General features: G+C 45.2%; 1 protein-coding gene and 1 pseudogene across 1 annotated transcript; both read left to right on the forward strand.

The window, feature by feature from the left end:
* Nucleotides 1-2,883: 2,883 nt before the first annotated feature.
* LOC124669169 (nudix hydrolase 19, chloroplastic) lies at nucleotides 2,884-6,095 on the forward strand. The gene is made up of 6 exons (XM_047205853.1): nucleotides 2,884-3,408; nucleotides 3,519-3,659; nucleotides 3,756-3,860; nucleotides 4,704-4,803; nucleotides 5,012-5,104; nucleotides 5,412-6,095. The coding sequence occupies exons 1-6, from the start codon at nucleotides 2,911-2,913 to the stop codon at nucleotides 5,675-5,677; spliced, it is 1,203 nt and encodes a 400-aa protein (XP_047061809.1). The 5' UTR covers nucleotides 2,884-2,910; the 3' UTR covers nucleotides 5,678-6,095.
* A 265-nt stretch (nucleotides 6,096-6,360) lies between these two features.
* On the forward strand, nucleotides 6,361-18,114 carry LOC124669180 (annotated as a pseudogene).
* Nucleotides 18,115-20,055: the final 1,941 nt, after the last annotated feature.

The raw sequence follows: 20,055 nt of genomic DNA on the forward strand, positions 1-20,055 counted from the left end.
TACAGCGAGAGGAATAACCTGTAAAAAGGAAGCATGTTTTGATTTGTTAAAGATAAAATCATTGCGGACGTGCCAAATTGCCCAAAGCAAAGCACAAATGCCAACTCTAATTTGGCTTTTATATTTTTGCCAAGTCCATGAAGCCAATTCCCAAATAGATTGGACACATTTTTTGGTGGAGAAACGCCGAAGGACATGTGAACGATCCTCCAAATGATTTTCGCTAGTGGGTCGTCAAAAAAAAAGATGTTGTATTGTTTCTTCCTTATCACAAAAACAACATTTGGATTGTCCCTGCCAATTCCTTTTCACCAGATTGTCTTTTGTCAAAATAACTTTCTTACGTAAGAACCACATAAAAATCTTAATTTTTAGTGAAACTTTGAGTTTTCAAATATATTTGTGAATATATCTAGTCTGACCATTAAGAAGATCAAGATACATTGACTTAACCATGAACCCACCTGAAGATGTTAAATTGCAAATGAACTTATCATTGTTAGGTAAAAGAGTTATATCCGTTAAGCGCTGGACCAAATGGATCCATCTATTCCATTTATCCGGAGTTAGTGTTCTTCTAAACACTATATTTAGAGGAAATCCCGACATAACATTTGCCATTGTAACATCTTTATGCTGGACTAGTATTATACAAGGATGAATATTGTTGAGCTAAAGACTTATCCCCTAACCAATAATCCTCTCAAAAGCGAGTATCTACGTCGTTACCAATCTTAAAGGTACCCTTAGATAAAAAGAAAGTCATCTTTGACTCTCATAAGTCCTTTCCAAAATAGCGAGTCACCAGGTTTTACATTATTAACTTGGGAGAGGGTATTAGAGTGCAAGTATTTATTATGTAATAATTCTTGCCACACTCCATTCTCGTTCAAGAAATCTGAAAAACAATTAACATCAAGATACAATGTACATTTGCCATCTCATAAACTTTCATTGGTGCTGGTCCCCTTGTGCACTTGTATATATAATCTTCTTTCCTATCAATGCATAGAATGTTATTTTTTGCATTTTCGCGAAAAATATCGTGAACTTTCTTATTCAGACTCAACCTACAACTAGTGGAATATAGAAGCCAAATTATATTGTGAATAATAGTTATTTGGAAAGAGCCACAAGTTTGGCCTATGTAATCAATGTTAAATTTGTTGTTTTGTTTCCCAAGACCTATCTTGAATTTGGACTTGAAGTTCATTGTACTGTTTTTTTTTACTTTTGAAAACATGTACACAATATGTTTGATCTCTAATACATCGGTTGCACCATGGGGTGGGTGCATATCTGTCCCAGTGGGATCTAGTAAAACCCTTGACCAATTTTGTATCAGGTGTAGTAATTAGGAGAAATCATAGAGAAAATCAAGTATTTTAGTATTATATAGGTAGAAATTTTTTTGACGCCGAGTCACTGCCCTGGTTGCTAGGTTTCTAGACCTGCCCCTACTTATCGTCCTCTTTTAGGCCTCATCCACCTGGCTGGCATTTACAGGTCTTGGTGAAGACCATTTCACCAAGACCTGAACGTGTGCAGCATTTCCTCGTTTGACCAAGCGACGATACAGGATTTCTTCAGGCTCGACACAGAGTTTGTCCAATTGTAATGCAGGCGGTAGTGTAAGAAATACTGGTGTGAAGTCAGGCACCTGTACTTTGAGTTGTGAAACATGAAAAACAGGGTGAACTTGACTTTGATCCGGCAGTTCCAATTTGTAAGCCAGTGATCCTATCTTCTCCAGGATTGTATAAGGGCCAAAGTATTTCATAGCAAGTTTAGGAAAGGGACGGTTAACCACTGAATGCTGTGCATATGGTTGTAATTTGAGCCTTCTCTCCCACATTGAAAGTTCTAAAAGCATCTGCATAGTGTTTCATCTTGTTTTGTGCTCAAGCCAGTTGCTGTTTCAGCCAGTCAGAGTAAGCTGCTCTGTCCTGCATGAAAGCAGTAGCCTCTGCAGACTTACTTCCTTGAGCAGGTAGCATCACATAGTGGGGATCTGTACCATAAAGAGCTTTGAAAGGAGTAGTGCCCAATGAGGTGTGGTAAGAGGAATTGTACCAGAATTCGTCCATGGATAGCCAGGAGGACCACTTAGCAGGAGTAGTGCTGACAGAACATCTTAAGAATATTTCTAAACACTGATTAACTCTCTCACTTTGACCATCTGTCTGTGGATGGTAGGCAGTAGTGAGAGTCAACTTTGTGTCACATTTCTTGAAAAACATCTTGCCAAAATGAACTTGTAAAGATCTTGTCTCTGTCAGTCACAATAGACTTAGGCATACCATGGAGCTTAACAACATTGTCCACGAAGAGTTGGGCTACTTTAGTTGCACTAAAAGGGTGCTTCAAGGGAAGGAAATGTGCATATTTGTGTCTTTTCTTCCTAATACTCCTCATTTTTCTCTTGTTCTTTCTTTTTTTCCTCGGACACCTGCCAAAGCCTGTATGATTTATTTTTATAAGTAGTCGTGAAGATGACTGTGAGCGTTCAAACTTAGCAAGCAAACTGAAAAATGCAAAAATAGAGAAAAACAAAAATAGAAGTTTTTATTCTTTTTAATATTCTAATAATGCCTTTCCAACAAAGATATTCAAACCAGTTAAAAAAACAAAGATATTCAAAAAAGAACTTGAGGAGCCGCGTCAGGGCATCACACGTGCGTAGTTGTGACTGCGTGTGAGCTTGTGACTGTGCGTGCGTGAGGGCTTTCAGTATCATTTTTCCCTCACAATATCGTATCGTAGGATGGTACTGTGGTATCACGATACTGTGGTATCCCCACATGACAGAGACATAAGTCCGCCTCTTAACAACTTCCATTCCAGCCCAGTAGTAGACCACCTACCCGCCGTCGCCGGCGAGACAACCAGACGAACACCTTGCCGGCGGCCATGTCCATCCACCTCCGCGCCCACGCCTTCGCGGCCAACCCGCTGCGCGGCCTCGCCGGCTCTCCCTCCGCCGTCTCCTCCTCCGCTGCCGCCGACGCCCTCCGCTCCCTCCTCGACGGCGCCGATGCGGCGGCCCACAACCACCTCTCCCAGGTCCTCCCGTTCCGCCGAGGCCGGCCCCTCGCGCACTCCCCGGACCCTCCTGCTCCCTCCTCCTCCTCCTCCCCCGCGCCACCGCAGGCCTGGCGCCTTGCGTGGCTCCCGCCCTCGCGCGTGCCTGGCGTCCCCCCGGATGTCTTCGTGTTCCTAGGCTCCCACGGCGGCGCAGGGGACGGCAAGGAGGCCGCCGCGTACTGGGCCGTCGACGTCAGCGAGGTCGAGGGCGCCAGGTTCGGCGGCGCGGGGGAGGGGTCGGCGTTCGTGGACTTGAGGACGCTCATGGTGGCCGCGGACTGGAGGGACAAGGACGCCATGGGGGAGCTCGCCATCGCCGGCCATGTATGTCTCAAAATTTCATTGCAAAATAGTAAAATACATTACTGATTCACATATACTTGTGCGATTCGGGACTGCCAAACGAAGCTTGATCCGATTTCTGATGCGAGCAGGCTCGGGCACTGCTAGAATGGCACAACACGGCGAAATTCTGTGGAGCGTGTGGAGCAAAGGCAGTTCCTACTGAAGCTGGGACGCGGAAGCAGTGCAGCAATGAATCCTGCAAGAAGAGGATATACCCTCGAGTTGATCCGGTATGATTACTGACTGACCACTCCTAGTGCTTGCAGCCAGTAGTATCTGGTGATTCGTGTCCACTGTTTCGTTAACCCCCTTTTGGTGCGTTGCAGGTTGTGATTATGTTGGTCATTGACAAAGAAAATGATCGTGCTCTGCTCAGCCGTCAGTCAAGATTCGTACCACGAATGTGGAGCTGTCTTGCTGGTTTTATTGAGGTGCAAATTACCTCTCCTCTTATCTTACTTACTCCAATTCACGGATCTAGGTTTATGTGCTTTCTTAAAGTGGTTTTTGGTCGAATGAGATGGGACTGGGCTGAAAGTTGCTGTAAGCCTGTTATAGGCTTATAGCCCCGGTTTGTGATGGCATACAACATTAGAAGTTCAGTTAACTAAGAGCTTTCTTATCCAACAAGTTCCTGTATCCTGTAACAAGTTATCATTGCCATGTTAGTCATGCTTAGAGAGTGGTTGAAGCACTTACTAAGCAGAAGAACTTAATTTGATTTAAAGAACTGAAGTGAATCTCAATTACATGAAGAAGGGCCTGTTTGACATCCAGCAGTAGTTCTTAGCAGACAATGAAGGACTGATAGATCCTTTTTTCATACGCAGTAATACTCTCAGTTGATCATTTGAACCTGGGCTGCTGTCTTTGAATTTAGTAAGGTTGTAATGTCACCGTTGTTGTAGCCGTTAAGTTTTATAAGCAGAATGAATGAATCAATTAATACATTGAGAAATCTCGGAAGCAAAACCAGTTCTTGTTAGATTTTGTCCTAAGCTTATTCTTGCTATAACTTCCATATCATCTGAACCTCGACTGCATAAGCTGGCTTTACATTTAGTAATCTTATAATGGCATCGTTGCCATAACCATTGGAATTTGGTTTGATTTTCTTTAGTAGAATGAATGCAATTGGAAAGTTCAAAAGGAATTCCAGTTCATATTAATTTGTCCCAAGCTTATCATGCTCCCTTTAATTTTCAGTGTCGTATATTGTTAGATAACAAGTCATTAGAATAAGCTTATGCTCACTGCAGTTGTTCTGTTTGTAGCCAGGGGAAAGCTTGGAAGAGGCAGTGAGAAGGGAAACATTAGAAGAAACTGGGATTGAAGTTGGGCAAGTCATTTACCACAGTTCTCAACCATGGCCTGGTAATAGAGTCTTCTCATTGTATTTTTATTTGCAAATGAGAGCCTGTGGGGGAGGATAATCTGGGAAATTACAAGTTTGTTTGCACGTGTGCGTGTTCACATGTAATTACCGTGTCAAAAATTACAGAACTTTTACATTCGAAAAACCACTTAGGTCTTCTTCTTCCAAGTCTGACAGTGTTCATGTTGATTTTTTTTTCTTTTTCAGTTGGGCCAAATACTATGCCATGCCAGCTGATGGTGGGTTTCTTTGCTTACGCTAAATCATTGGAGATTAGTGTTGATAAAAAGGAGCTTGAAGGTAAGTTTTTGAACTTCAGGAATGACATGCTGATTCTTTCCCTTTCATGCAGCAACCGACTATCTCATCCGTTTTCCACGTCATGGTTTGGTTTCTGTAGTTTTATTTGTATGTAATACCACCGAACATAAATATAGATTGAATACTGCAAAAACCAAACTTATTTCAGTTCCTAGGTTGACGATGTATATTGTTGGACAAGTATTTTAAAAATCAACTTTATAATACTTCTTGGTGCTTTCGCTCTCGTGTCAAGTGCCATTTCAGTATATTGGCCTCATCCTTTTCCTCCTTATCATTCACGCAGACGCCCAGTGGCACAGCCGTGAAGATGTGAAGAGAGCGCTAACATTTGCAGAATATGAGAAAGCTCAGAGATCAAATGCGCTCAAAGTCAATCAAATATGCAAGGGTGTCGAGAGAGGGCAGACCATCTCTTCCGACCTCAGTGTGGAAAGCGAGGAACCTGCTCCGATGTTTGTACCCGGGCCCTTTGCCATCGCTCATCACCTCATATCATCGTGGGCATTCGAGGGAGCTCCGAAGGTGCCCAGCTCCTTCTCCAACCTATGAGCCTAGTCCCTGTTATTTACTATATTTCGATGGACCGCGGTGTACATAGCGCATTGAAACACTGTAGACACATTACATGTACATCTCTTACGCTCTTGGTACACAAGATATGCTGTTATTGGTTGTTGGTTGTAATTGAAGGTAAGAGGAACAAAGGGTTTTGCGGGTCTGGCGTTTTGGACGTGTGTACCCGTGGCTGTTGTTGGTAATTTGATTTCGAGTGTACACTATGTGTGTGTGGATGTATATGTAGATCAGATACACATGTACCTGTATAGCAGTTGGGGTGGCGTGGTGTTCCTTTTAAGTTTTTTCTTCTTTATGTAAGGTATACTTTGCGAGGAAATATACATTCACGATTATGTGACAATATTTATGGCCATCTTGCAAGTTGAACGAGTTTGGTTGTTTATGGTTCCATGAGTTTCTTGTGTCCATGTCTATATCGGTTGTTTCAGTTCTGTGGCTGTCATCCGGCCACCATCTTGAAGTTAACTTAGCGACAAACATGCTTTGGCGGCTAGGACGTACTGGTGGGCAGCGCTACTCTTGCGAGCGTCGATCAGGACGAACGCGTGTCTTGGGAGCGCGGACAAGGAAGAGGAACGAGCGGCCAATATTTTCATCGCACGCGGTAACAGTGCACTTTGCGTCTGCACGAACAGATCACACTATCCTGCAGCTCGAAGTTCTTGCTAGTGTGGTGTCGCCATGAACATCCGTGTGCGAGTTCTGGATGTCACCCATGTCCAGCCGGAGCAAACCGCCAATCAGCCGGCCGGAGATGACGCCGTGATCAGGCTCTCGCCCTTCGACACCTTCTTCCTCGCGATCCGGCCGATCCAGCGGCTTTTCTTCTACGGCGACGGCACGAGCATCCCGGCGTTCTCATCCCTCGCCAGCTCGCTGCATGCGGGCCTCCCTTGGCGCCACGCTCGCCGTCTTCACCCCACTCGCGGGAAAGCTCACGGCCTGCTCCGACGACCACGACGTTGCCATCGACTGCTCCCCGGGGGCGGTACACCCGGGCGTCAAGTTCGTCGAGGCAGAGTACTCCGGCGACGCCGCCGACATGCGCCGGCTCGCCCGGGACGTGGAGCACGACACCGAGGCGTTCTTGCAGCTCGTGCCGGAGCTCGAGGTGGGCAGGCTGCCTGCCCCCGTGCTGGCCGTGCAGGTCACGCGGCCGGCGGCGGCGCCGTAGCGGTCGGGGTGACCATGCACCACGCGGCGGGCGACGGGCAGTCGCTGTGGCAGTTCATGCGGGCTTGGTCGACCGCGTCGCGGAAGGGCTCGCTGGCCGGCGCCGCTGCGCCGACGTTTGACCGGGCGGGGCTCCTGCGGCACCCGAAAGCAGAGGCCGCGGCGCGAAATCTGGTACGATTCTCCGCGCCGGAGTTGCCCAAGCCCCAAGGTGAACATGTTCCCTGAGCCGGACTGGACGAGGCAGAGCCGACGAACCTACCTCGTCACCGCTGGCCAGATCCAGTCGCTGAAGCGGCGCATCGTGCACACCGCCAAGAACGGCGACGGCGAGTGTTAGAGTATATTTGGTAGTTATAGATTACACGGAATTGTATCAGGATTGTTTCCAAAATCTTCCTGGGAGATTTCTTAGCTTTCAAGTCTTGTACTTTATATATACTCGCCCATGAGGTGTAATACAACATCCATCATATTCCGCATAACCCCCTCTATCCTTCTACATGGTATCAGAGCGGCACGCTCCTTGACCTAGCCGCCTACAAGCTTCCGCGCCGCCCCCGGGGAGGTCGATCTCCATGATCTACTCCGCGGGCCGCGCAACCCGTATGAGGGTTCGTCCACCGATCCATTGATCCGCTGCCCTCGAGTCTTTTTTTTCCAATCCGTAGATTGGTTTTTTTTTGCATCACCGGTCGCTCGACCGGCGTTTTCTTTTTTGGTTTACCGATCATAGATCGGATTGAGTCGCTGATACGTCTCCGACGTATCAATAATTTCTTATGTTCCATGCTACATTATTGATGATATCTACATGTTTTATACACATTATATGTCGTATTTACGCATTTTCCGGCACTAACCTATTAACAAGATGCCGAAGAGCCGATTCTTTGTTTCTGCTTGTTTTTGGTTTCGTAAATCCTAGTAAGGAAATATTCTCGGAATTGGACGAAATCAACGCCCGGGGTCCTATTTTTGCACGAAGCTTCCGGAAGACCGAAGGGGAAAGGAAGTGGGGCCACGAGGCGCCGCCACACTAGGGCGGCGCGGCCGGGCTTGGGCCCGCGCGGCCCTAGTGTGTGGGGCCCTCGTGTGGCCCCCGCGTTGCCCTTCCGCCTACTTAAAGTCTTCGTCGCGAAACCCCCAGTACGGAAAACCTTCCAGAGCCGCCGCCAATCCCATCTCGGGGGATTCAGGAGATCGCCTCCGGCACCCTGCCGGAGAGGGGAATCATCTCCCGGAGGACTCTTCATCGCCATGATCGCCTCCGGAGTGATGAGTGAGTAGTTCACCCCTGGACTATGGGTCCATAGCAGTAGCTAGATGGTCGTCTTCTCCTAATTGTGCTTCATTGTTGGATCTTGTGAGCTGCCTAACATGATCAAGATCATCTATCTGTAATACTATATGTTGTGTTTTTCGGGATCCGATGGATAGAGAATACTATGTTATGGTGATTATCAATCTATTACCTATGTGTTGTTTATGATCTTGCATGCTCTCCGTTATTAGTAGAGGCTCTGGCCAAGTTTTTTGCTCTTAACTCCAAGAGGGAGTATTTATGCTCGATAGTGGGTTCATGCCTCCATTAAATCTGGGACAGTGACATAAAGTTCTAAGGTTGTGGATGTGATGTTGCCACTAGGGATAAAACATTGATGCTATGTCTAAGGATGTAGTTGTTGATTACATTACGCACCATACTTAATGCAATTGTCTGTTGCTTACAACTTAATACTGGAAGGGGTTCGGATGATAACCTGAAGGTGGACTTTTTAGGCATAGATGCATGCTTGGATGGCGGTCTATGTACTTTGTCGTAATGCCCTGATTAAATCTCACTATATTTATCATATCATGTATGTGCATTGTTATGCCCTCTCTATTTGTCAATTGCCCGACTGTAATTTGTTCACCCAACATGCTTTAATCTTATGGGAGAGACACCTCTAGTGAACTGTGGACCCCGGTCCTATTCTTTACATCGCATACAATCTATCGCAATTGTTCTTTACTCGTTTTCTTCGCAAACAATCATCTTCCACACAATACGGTTAATCCTTTGTTACAGCAAGCCGGTGAGATTGACAACCTCACTGTTTCGTTGGGGCAAAGTACTTTGGTTGTGTTGTGCAGGTTCCACGTTGGCGCCGGAATCCCTGGTGTTGCGCCGCATCACATTTCGCCACCATCAACCTTCAACATGCTTCTTGGATCCTCCTGGTTCGATTAAACCTTGGTTTCTTTCTGAGGGAAAACTTGCCACTGTGCGCATCATACCTTCCTCTTGGGGTTCCCAACGGACGTGTACATCTACGCGCATCAAGCCTGTTTTCTGGCGCCGTTGCCGGGGAGATCAAGACACGCTGCAAGGGGAGTCTCCACTTCCCAATCTCTTTACTTTGTTTTTGTCTTGCTTTATTTTATTTACTACTTTGTTTGCTGCACTTAAACAAAACACAAAAAAAATTAGTTTCTAGTTTTACTTTATTTACTGTCTTGCTCTCTATATCAAAAACACAAAAAAATTAGTTACTTGCATTTACTGTATCTAGTTTGCTTTATTTACTGTTGCTAAAATGAATACCCCTGAAAATACTAAGTTGTGTGACTTCACAAACACAAATAATAATGATTTCCTATGCACACCTATTGCTCCACCTCGCTACTACAGCAGAATTCTTTGAAATTAAACCTGCTTTACTGAACCTTGTTATGAGAGAGCAATTTTCTGGTGTTAGTTCTGATGATGCTGCTGCCCATCTTAATAATTTTGTTGAACTTTGTGAAATGCAAAAGTATAAGGATGTAGATGGTGATATTATTAAATTGAAATTGTTTCCTTTCTCATTAAGAGGAAGAGCTAAAGATTGGTTGCTATCTTTGCCTAAGAATAGTATTGATTCATGGACTAAATGTAAGGATGCTTTTATTGGTAGATATTATCCTCCCGCTAAAATTATATCTTTGAGAAGTAGCATAATGAATTTTAAGCAATTAGATACTGAACATGTTGCTCAAGCATGGGAGAGAATGAAATTTTTGGTAAAGAATTGCCCAACCCATGGACTGACTACTTGGATGATCATCCACACCTTCTATGCAGGACTAAATTTTTCTTCGCGGAATTTATTGGATTCAGCTGCTGGAGGTACCTTTATGTCCATCACTTTGGGGGCGGCTACAAAGCTTCTTGATGATATGATGATAAATTACTCTGAATGGCACACGGAAAGAGCTCCACAAGGTAAGAAGGTAAATTCTGTTGAAGAAACCTCTTCCTTGAGTGATAAGATTGATGTGATTATGTCTATGCTTGTGAATGGTAAATCTAATGTTGATCCAAATAATGTGCCTTTAGCTTCATTGGTTGCTCAAGAAGAAAATGTTGATGTGAATTTCATTAAAAATAATAATTTCAACAACAATGCTTATAGGAACAATTCTGGTAATAACTATAGGCCATATCCTTCTGCTAATGGTAATGGTTATGGTAATTCTTATGGTAGATATGAGGAAAAGATGCTAGAAATTGAAAGATCCACTAAAAACTTTATGCAATCACAATATGAGCAAAATCAATTGTTTACTAAAACTATGAATGAACAATCTACCTTGTTGAAAAATATAGGAAATCAACTTGAAAACTTGAATAGGGAGATTTCTGGTCTGCAAACTAAAATTTCAAATGATGAAACCCGAATCTCATACATGTCCGCATCACAATCCTCTTTAATTAATAAAATGGCTGCTAAACCTGAGGATATTGATAATAAGATTACTACTACAGTAAATGCCATCCAAGTTAGAATTAATGAGAATATAAGATTAATGGCTGAATTGCGTGCTAGGTGGGATAGAGAAGAAAATGAAAAACTAGCTAAAGAGAATAATGTAGCTAAAGTTTGGACTATTACCACCACTAGTAATGATAATGATTCACATGTTGCTGCACCTCCTACTATCAATTGTAAAATAATTGGTGTTGGCAATGTTTCTACTCCTAGTGCAAAGCGTACAAAAATGCCTGAAATTGCTAAAACTGCTGAAACCACTTGTGATAAAACTGCTGAAATTTTTTCCAACCTTGGGGACAATGATCCCATTGCTGTAGCTCATAATGATTTAGATTTTGATGATTGCCACATCTCTGAAGTTATAAAGTTCTTACAAAAACTTGTTAAAAGTCCTAATGCTAGTGCTATAAATTTGGCCTTTACAAAACATATTACAAATGCTCTCATAAAAGCTAGAGAAGAGAAACTAAAACTTGAAACTTCTGTTCCTAGAAAGTTAGAAGATGGTTGAGAGCCTATAATTAAGATGAGAGTCAATGATTTTGATTGTAATGCTTTATGTGATCTTGGTGCAAGTATTTCTGTTATGCCTAAGAAAGTCTATGATATGCTTGACTTGCCACCAATGAAAAATTGTTATTTGGATGTTAATCTCGCTGATAATGCTAAAAATAAACCTTTGGGGAGAGTTGATAATGCTCATATTATGGTTAACAATAACCTTGTCCCCGTTGATTTTGTTGTCTTGGATACTGAATGCAATGCATCTTGTCCCATTATATTGGGAAGACCTTTTCTTCGAACCGTTGGTGCTACCATTGATATGAAGGAAGGTAATATTAAATATCAATTTCCTCTCAAGAAAGGTATGGAACACTTCCCTAGAAAAAGAATGAAGTTACCTTATGATTCTATCATTAGAGCAAAATATGATGTTGATGCTTCATCTCTTGATATTACTTGATTTGCACTTTATGCGCCTAGCTGAAAGGCGTTAAAGAAAAGCGCTTATGGGAGACAACCCATGTTTTTACTACAGTACTTTGTTTTATATTTGAGTCTTGGAAGTTGTTTGCTACTGTAGCAACCTCTCCTTATCATGTTTTTGTGCCAAGTAAAGTCTCTATGGTAAAGTTGATGCTAGATTTGGATTGCTGCGCAGAAACAGCATTGCTGTCTGTCACGAATTTGAGCAGAAGTCTCTATAAAAAAATCAAAAAAAAATCTGCAAATTTACGTGTGTGATCCTCAGATATGTACGCAACTTTCATTAGTTTTGAGTTTTTCCATTTGAGCAAGTCTAGTGTCCCTTTCAGGTTCGTCTTTACGGACTGTTCTGTTTTTGGCAGATTCTGCCTTTTACTTCGCATTGCCGTATTTGCTATGTTGGATGAATTCCTTTGATCCATTAATGTCCAGTAGCTTTGTGCAATGTCCAGAAGTGTTAAGAATGATTGTGTCACCTCTGAACATGTGAATTTTTAATTGTGCACTAACCCTCTAATGAGTTTGCTTGAAGTTTGGTGTGAAGGAAGTTTTCAAGGGTCAAGAGAGGAGTATGATATACTATGATCAAGAGGAGTGAAAGCTCTAAGTTTGGGGATGCCCCCGTGGTTCATCCCTGCATATTTTAAGAAGACTCAAGCGTCTAAGCTTGGGGATGCCCAAGGCATCCCCTTCTTCATCGACAACATCATCAGGTTCCTCCCCTGGAACTATATTTTTATTCAGTCACATCTTATGTACTTTGCTTGGAGCGTCGGTTTGTTTTGTTTTTGTTTTTGTTTGAATAAAATGGATCCTAGAATTCACTGTATGGGAGAGAGACACGCTCCGCTGTTGCATATGGACAAATATGTCCTTAGGCTTTACTCATAATGTTCAAGGCGAAGGTTGAAATTTCTTCGTTAAATTGTTATATGGTTGGAATCGGGAAATGCTACATGTAGTAATTCTAAAATGTCTTGGATAATGTGATACTTGGCAATTTTTGTGCTCATGTTTAAGCTCTTGCATCATATACTTTGCACCCATTAATGAAGAAATACATAGAGCTTGCTAAAATTTAGTTTGCATATTTGGTCTCTCTAAGGTCTAGATAATTTCTAGTATTGAGTTTTGAACAACAAGGAAGACGGTGTAGAGTCTTATAATGTTTACAATATGTATTTTATGTGAGTTTTGCTGCACCGGTTCATCCTTGAGTTTGCTTCAAATAACCTTGCTAGCCTAAACCTTGTATCGAGAGGGAATACTTCTCATGCATCCAAAATCCTTGAGCCAACCACTATGCCATTCGTGTCCACCATACCTACCTACTACATGGTATTTCTCCGCCATTCCAAAGTAAATTGCTTGAGTGCTACCTTTAAAATTCCATCATTCGCCTTTACAATATATAGCTCATGGGACAAATAGCTTAAAAACTATTGTGGTGATGAATATGTAGTTATGTGTTTTAATTTTTATAAGTTGCTTGTTGAGCGGTAACCATGTTTTCTGGGGACGCCATCAACTTTATCTTTGTTGGATATCATGTGAGATGCTATGCATGTTCGTCTTGTCTGAAGTAGTGGATTTCATGATCAAATGGTTTGAGTATGCATATGTTAGAGAAGAACATTGGGCCGCTAACTAAAGCCATGTATCATGGTGGAAGTTTCAGTTTGGACATACAACCTCAATCTCTTATGAGAATATTAACTATTGTTGAATGCTTAAGCATTAAAAAGAGGAGTCCATTATCTCGTTGTCTATGTTGTCCCGGTATGGATGTCTAAGTTGAGAATAATCAAAAGCGAGAAATCCAATGCGTGCTTTCTCCTTAGACACTTGTACAGGCGGCATAGAGGTACCCCTTTGTGACACTTGGTTGAAACATATGTTATGCGATGAGAATCCGTGTTTTCCGAGATAGTAGGACAAGGTGCGAGCACTATTGGTACTCTATGCATGAGACATGCAACTTTTAGGAAGTATTATGCATAGCACATATGAATTATTACTACCGTTGACAAAATTGTTTCATGTTTTCAAAATAAAAGCTCTAGCACAAATATAGCAATCGATGCTTTACTCTTTGAAGGACCTTTCTTTTACTTTTATTGTTGAGTCAGTTTACCTATCTCTCTCCACCTTAAGAAGCAAACACTTGTGTGAAGCTGTGCATTGATTCCTACATACTTGCATATTGCACTTGTTATATTACTTTACATTGACACTATCCATGAGATATACATGTTATAAGTTGAAAGCAACCGCTGAAACTTAATCTTCCTTTGTGTTGCTTCAATACCTTTACTTTGATTTATTGCTTTATGAGTTAACTCTTATGCAAGACTTATTGATGCTTGTCTTGAAGTACTATTCATGAAAAGTCTTTGCTTTATGATTCATTTGTTTACTCATGTCATTACCATTGTTTTGATCGCTGCATTCATTACATATGCTTACAATAGTATGATCAAGGTTATGATGGCATGTCACTCCAGAAATTATCCTTGTTATCGTTTACCTTCTCGGGACGAGCAGAACTAAGCTTGGGGATGCTGATACGTCTCCGACGTATCGATAATTTCTTATGTTCCATGCTACATTATTGATGATATCTACATGTTTTATACACATTATATGTCGTATTTACGCATTTTCCGGCACTAACCTATTAACAAGATGCCGAAGAGCCAGTTCGTTGTTTTCTCGCTGTTTTTGGTTTCAGAAATCCTAGTAAGGAAATATTCTCGGAATTGGACGAAATCAACGCCCAGGGTCCTATTTTTGCACGAAGCTTCCAGAAGACCGAAGGGGAAAGGAAGTGGGGCCACGAGGCGCCGCCACACTAGGGCGGCGCGGCCAGGCTTGGGCCCGCGCGGCCCTAGTGTGTGGGGCCCTCGTGTGGCCCCCCGCGTTGCCCTTCCGCCTACTTAAAGTCTTCGTCGCGAAACCCTCTGTACCGAGAGCCACGATACGGAAAACATTCCAGAGACGCCGCCGCCGCCAATCCCATCTCGAGGGATTCAGGAGATCGCCTCCGGCACCCTGCCGGAGAGGGGAATCATCTCCCGGAGGACTCTTCATCGCCATGATCGCCTCCGGAGTGATGAGTGAGTAGTTCACCCCTGGACTATGGGTCCATAGCAGTAGCTAGATGGTCGTCTTCTCCTAATTGTGCTTCATTGTTGGATCTTGTGAGCTGCCTAACATGATCAAGATCATCTATCCGTAATACTATATGTTGTGTTTGTCGGGATCCGATGGATAGAGAATACTATGTTATGGTGATTATCAATCTATTACCTATGTGTTGTTTATGATCTTGCATGCTCTCCGTTATTAGTAGAGGCTCGGCCAAGTTTTTGCTCTTAACTCCAAGAGGGAGTATTTATGCTCGATAGTGGGTTCATGCCTCCATTAAATCTGGGACAGTGACATAAAGTTCTAAGGTTGTGGATGTGCTGTTGCCACTAGGGATAAAACATTGATGCTATGTCTAAGGATGTAGTTGTTGATTACATTACGCACCATACTTAATGCAATTGTCTGTTGCTTGCAACTTAATACCGGAAGGGGTTCGGATGATAACCTGAAGGTGGACTTTTTAGGCATAGATGCATGCTGGATAGCGGTCTATGTACTTTGTCGTAATGCCCTGATTAAATCTCACTATATTTATCATATCATGTATGTGCATTGTTATGCCCTCTCTATTTGTCAATTGCCCGACTGTAATTTGTTCACCCAACATGCTTTAATCTTATGGGAGAGACACCTCTAGTGAACTGTGGACCCCGGTCCTATTCTTTACATCGCATACAATCTACAGCAATTGTTCTTTACTGTTTTCTTCGCAAACAATCATCTTCCACGCAATACGGTTAATCCTTTGTTACAGCAAGCCGGTGAGATTGACAACCTCACTGTTTCGTTGGGGCAAAGTACTTTGGTTGTGTTGTGCAGGTTCCACGTTGGCGCCGGAATCCCCGGTGTTGCGCCGCATCACATTTCGCCACCATCAACCTTCAACGTGCTTCTTGGCTCCTCCTGGTTCGATTAAACCTTGGTTTCTTTCTGAGGGAAAACTTGCCACTGTGCGCATCATACCTTCCTCTTGGGGTTCCCAACGGACGTGTACATCTACGCGCATCAGTCGCCCATCATCGTCGTCCACTTGCGCCTCTACTCCAACAACGGCATCGATCTGCATCGGCCATCAACCGCACGGCACAGCGCACGCGCCGCACACGGGGCGCCCCTACGGGCATCGCAGCAGGCTGTTCTTGCTCACGCGGTCTCCATCGCCGGTCCGTCTTTGTCACCATCGACCGGGACTACATCGACAACGCCGCCATCAACTCCGATCTGCGCGTCGTCCACGGTATGGCGCGTACAGCGCTGCCATCGGTCTGATCAACCGATCATGCGCACGTCTCCGCCAAGCACGTCCCCGAGCACGCGCCTACCACCGATCGAGCTACGGGCTGCCGCTGCGTCGCCCTTCGGGCCGCAGCGCCGCCACCTTTGGTCCACGCCACTAGCCTCCGACGCGCCTTCCAGGCGTGTACGTCGCTGGTGGCCTCCCGCCGCTGCACCGACTCGCGCCCTGCAACTACGTCGGCCCCTCGGGCCGTGACGTTACCGCACGTAGTCTACTTCGCCGTCCCCCGCGCACCGACGTTCCAGGCTAGTACCGCGCCGCCCCATCGACGCAGGTTGCCACCGTCAGCGCAATGTCTACATCAAGCCACCGGGTTCTTCCTCGCCTACTTCGAGTACCGCCGCCGCACCTCCACAGGTAACCTGCATGACCACTCCTGGTCGTTGCAGGCCTCGCCGACCACCTCTACAGTCTAGGCATCCAGCATGGCCACTCCTGGCCGCCGCTGGTATCGCCGCCTTCTACGTCTCCGTCCACCACGACCTCGTCGCCAGCGTCATCGTCTCGTCCTCGACTACTTCGTCTACTCCGACAACTGCGGACTGTATCGGCACCTCTCCCTCTTCGCCGCTCTGCGTCTCGCCACTGCTCTGGAGGCCTCCTCTGCTGGTCCCCTTGACACTGCGCATGGTCCATGATGGTCCCTGCCCTCGCACGCCCGTTATTTGCAACACCGGCCCGTGCCTTCGTCCCCGACGCGTCCCCGGGCCTGGCAAGCTCGGATCGACGCCTCGCATTCATCGCCTTCGTCTTTGCGTACTCGGTTCTGGCAAAACTGGAGTATGCCTTCGTCCCCGACGTGTGCCTAGTTCTGGCAAAACTAGGGCAGCACCTCGTCCTCGACGGCTCCGACTGCATCGACCTCGGCATCGACACCCTCTTCGACGACTGCCTCGACGCGTCTCCGTCACTCTCCTCGCGCACTATGCGCTTGCGGCTTCATGTGCGGCTACCTCGACACCGGCACCCGACCACGACATCGACCACGGCATCCCCTCGCGCGGTTACCCCGACCAAGGTTGCACCGCCCAACGCCCTCGGCTCCCTCGACATCTGCACAAGGGCTACCACCTCGCATGCGCCTCACAAGCTTCCTCTACAGTCCAAGCATCCGCGACGCAACTCCGTCCATGATGCTCCCGCTATGACTGCAGGGGAGTGTCAGCCTGTTGGTTCCTACCTTCGGCTTCTCTCCAGTCTGACCGTCCGCGACGCCACTGTTGTTCACGTCGCTACCGCTACGACTGCGGGGTTGGTAGTTATAGATTACACGGAATTGTATTAGGATTGTTTCCATAATCTCCCTGGGAGGTTTCTTAGCTTCTAAATCTTGTACTCTATATATACTCGCCCATGAGGTGCAATACAACATCCATCATATTCTGCATATCCCCCTCTATCCTTCTACAGCGAGCAGAACCACCCGCCGACAACCTACGTCGCCATCGCGTCGCTGCTGTGGACATCCATCGCCCGCGCCAAGTCCGTGGACAACGCCGCCGCCGCCGCCGAAGACGAGGAGGAGTTCTTCCTGTTCCCCGCGGACTGCCGCCGCCGCCTGCGCCCGGCTCTGGAACCCGGCTTCTTCGGGAACTGCATCAAGGTCCGCTACGCGCGTGCCACGACCGGTGACCTCGTCTGCCGCGACGGTGACAATGACGACGGGCTCGCGCGCGCTGCAGCGGCGTTTCGGCGGGCGATCCGGGAGCACGTGGAGGAGGAGGACCCGCTGGGCGACGCCGACCGGTGGGTGGATGTCATCCGAGGCGTCCCGCGGGAAAGGATCGCGAAGCAGGGGTCGTCCCACCGGTTCATGGCGTACGAGGTGCACTTCGGGTGGGGGCAGCCGAGCAGGGTGGAGATTGTGTCGGTGTCCAGAGCCCGGAGATGACGCGACGCTCCTCGGGGCGCCGGCCGGCGCGGTGCAGGTCTCCGTCGCGCTTCACCCGGACCTCGTCGACGGCTTCGAGGCCAGCTTCCTGGCGCAGGTCTCAGCATGAGCAGCTAGCAGAAGACGAGTTCTGGAGATCGATGTCGTGTATGTGCTCGTGATCGATGTCGTGTACTCCATGCCGTGCGGATTGGATATACTCATTTAATAAACGATTATATTTTAAATAAAATGTCAAACTAAGTAAAGTTTGACTAAAATTTTACAAAAATCTATCAACGGATATGACTATTTTTGGTAAAACATCGGTCAAACTTTACATGGTTTGCATTTTCAAAAATATAATTCAGACTTGAACTTATAGGCATCCATTGCTTTAAAATTAACCAAAAAGCACAATGTAAACCTCAAATGGAGCCCGAGCTATGGGTCATGTTCTTTGTTAAAAAAATTCCAAATTCAACTTTTTGAAGTTTAAAGAATTTCTGAAGAAATTATAGATGTAGCCATTCTATCACCATGCAAAATCCTAAAGTGAAATACTCCCTCTATTTCATTAAACTTGTCTGGGATTTATCAAAATTTAAGTGTATCTAGATGCTATTTTGCGTCTAGATATATCAGAATTTAAATAAATTTTAGATAATTTTCCATGGAACGGAGGGAGTACTATATTGTACTCAGGCTACGAAAAAATAACAAAACTTACCAAATGTTGGAGGTATCGCATTGCTTACAACTACTTTAGTTTCATGATTTTGTTAAGTCTTTTAAATTGATTTATTTTACACTTGTATAATATATCATTGTCTATATTTAGGACATTGCATTAAGTACCGCACACTCATATATCACAAGACTTTGATCAATAGAGTTGGAAGCAACTATGCCTAGGTGCACATAGCAAAGCTAGGGTATTCAACTCATGAAGAGAATACGAAAGATTGCCGATAGGTGAAAGTTCTATTGTAGCGGCACGGCTTAGATTTTTTTTTCCAGCACCCATAGATGACCGTAAAGTGATAAAGAAAAAACAATAGTAAGGGTAAAAAACACCCCATAATTATAGGGTGATGGGAAGAAAAATATGTTATAGTATACCAATATCAGGACCAGGAAAACAGCTCTAGGCCCACGATTACCGCCGGCGCACCACCAAATACGCACAATGGTGCTATTTTCTGTCGGCGCACGCCATTTCAGGCTCGCCGGTGCTAATATGTTACTGCCGATGGACCGCAGGCTGGCTGGGCCGGTGATAAAAGGAGTCCTGGCCATGCCCAGGAAATACCACCGGTGCACCGTCCCGGTGCTGCGCCGACGGTATAATGCTATTCCCGACGCAGCACCAGGCTGATTCATATGCGGTATTTCCTAGGACTGGCCCATGATAATTCAGCCGTGGTGCACACTTTACCGCCGGCGCACCCCCATTTTGGTGTGCCGATGGTAACCTGGGCATATTTTTACAGCAGCACTCCCTCACTCTTCTCGCACTTCTCACTCCTCCCCCACTCAAATCCGACCCTCCCCACCTTTCAAATTACTTTCCCCTACCCCTAGTTTAGCCAATTTAACCAAGAACTTTTGATATATTTTTAGCAAATCCCACTCTCCTACATGCACCCTACACCCTCTATCAAGATCTAGATCTATCAGTCCCGCATGGATCGCTCTAATATCTAGATCTAGAAAATAAGATCCCAATACCACTCGGTTGACTTGACGTCTCGGTGATATTCGATCTCGTCTACTTATATATCAACCTAATAGGTGATTAATCAACAATTTGCGGATGAAATCGGCTATGTGTATGAAACTTTGAAGTTGGCAAATCCGATTGCACATATATTGATTGCCTGTGTTTACGACGGAAGGATGTTATAAAATGTTGATTCGTTATGTTTCTGTTTCGGCAAATTTCTGGCGCTCCTCGTAGGTCCTATTTTCTAGCAAGGTCATGCCAAAATTTTCAGTGAAAACCTATCGTTGGTTCTAATCAAATCACTTGTCGTGCAGGCCAGAATGGCCGTCAAGATGGGGAAAGTTT

Source organism: Lolium rigidum, chromosome 1 (assembly GCF_022539505.1).
Source record: "Lolium rigidum isolate FL_2022 chromosome 1, APGP_CSIRO_Lrig_0.1, whole genome shotgun sequence".
Taxonomy (NCBI): Eukaryota; Viridiplantae; Streptophyta; class Magnoliopsida; order Poales; family Poaceae; genus Lolium; species Lolium rigidum.

Coding starts and splice junctions, on each gene's coding strand:
- LOC124669169 (XM_047205853.1), top strand. CDS start 2,911: ATGTCCATCCACCTCCGCGCCCACGCCTTCGCGGCCAACCCGCTGCGC. Junction 3,861..4,703: donor GTCTTGCTGGTTTTATTGAG/GTGCAAATTACC, acceptor TTCTGTTTGTAG/CCAGGGGAAAGCTTGGAAGA. Junction 5,105..5,411: donor TGATAAAAAGGAGCTTGAAG/GTAAGTTTTTGA, acceptor TCATTCACGCAG/ACGCCCAGTGGCACAGCCGT.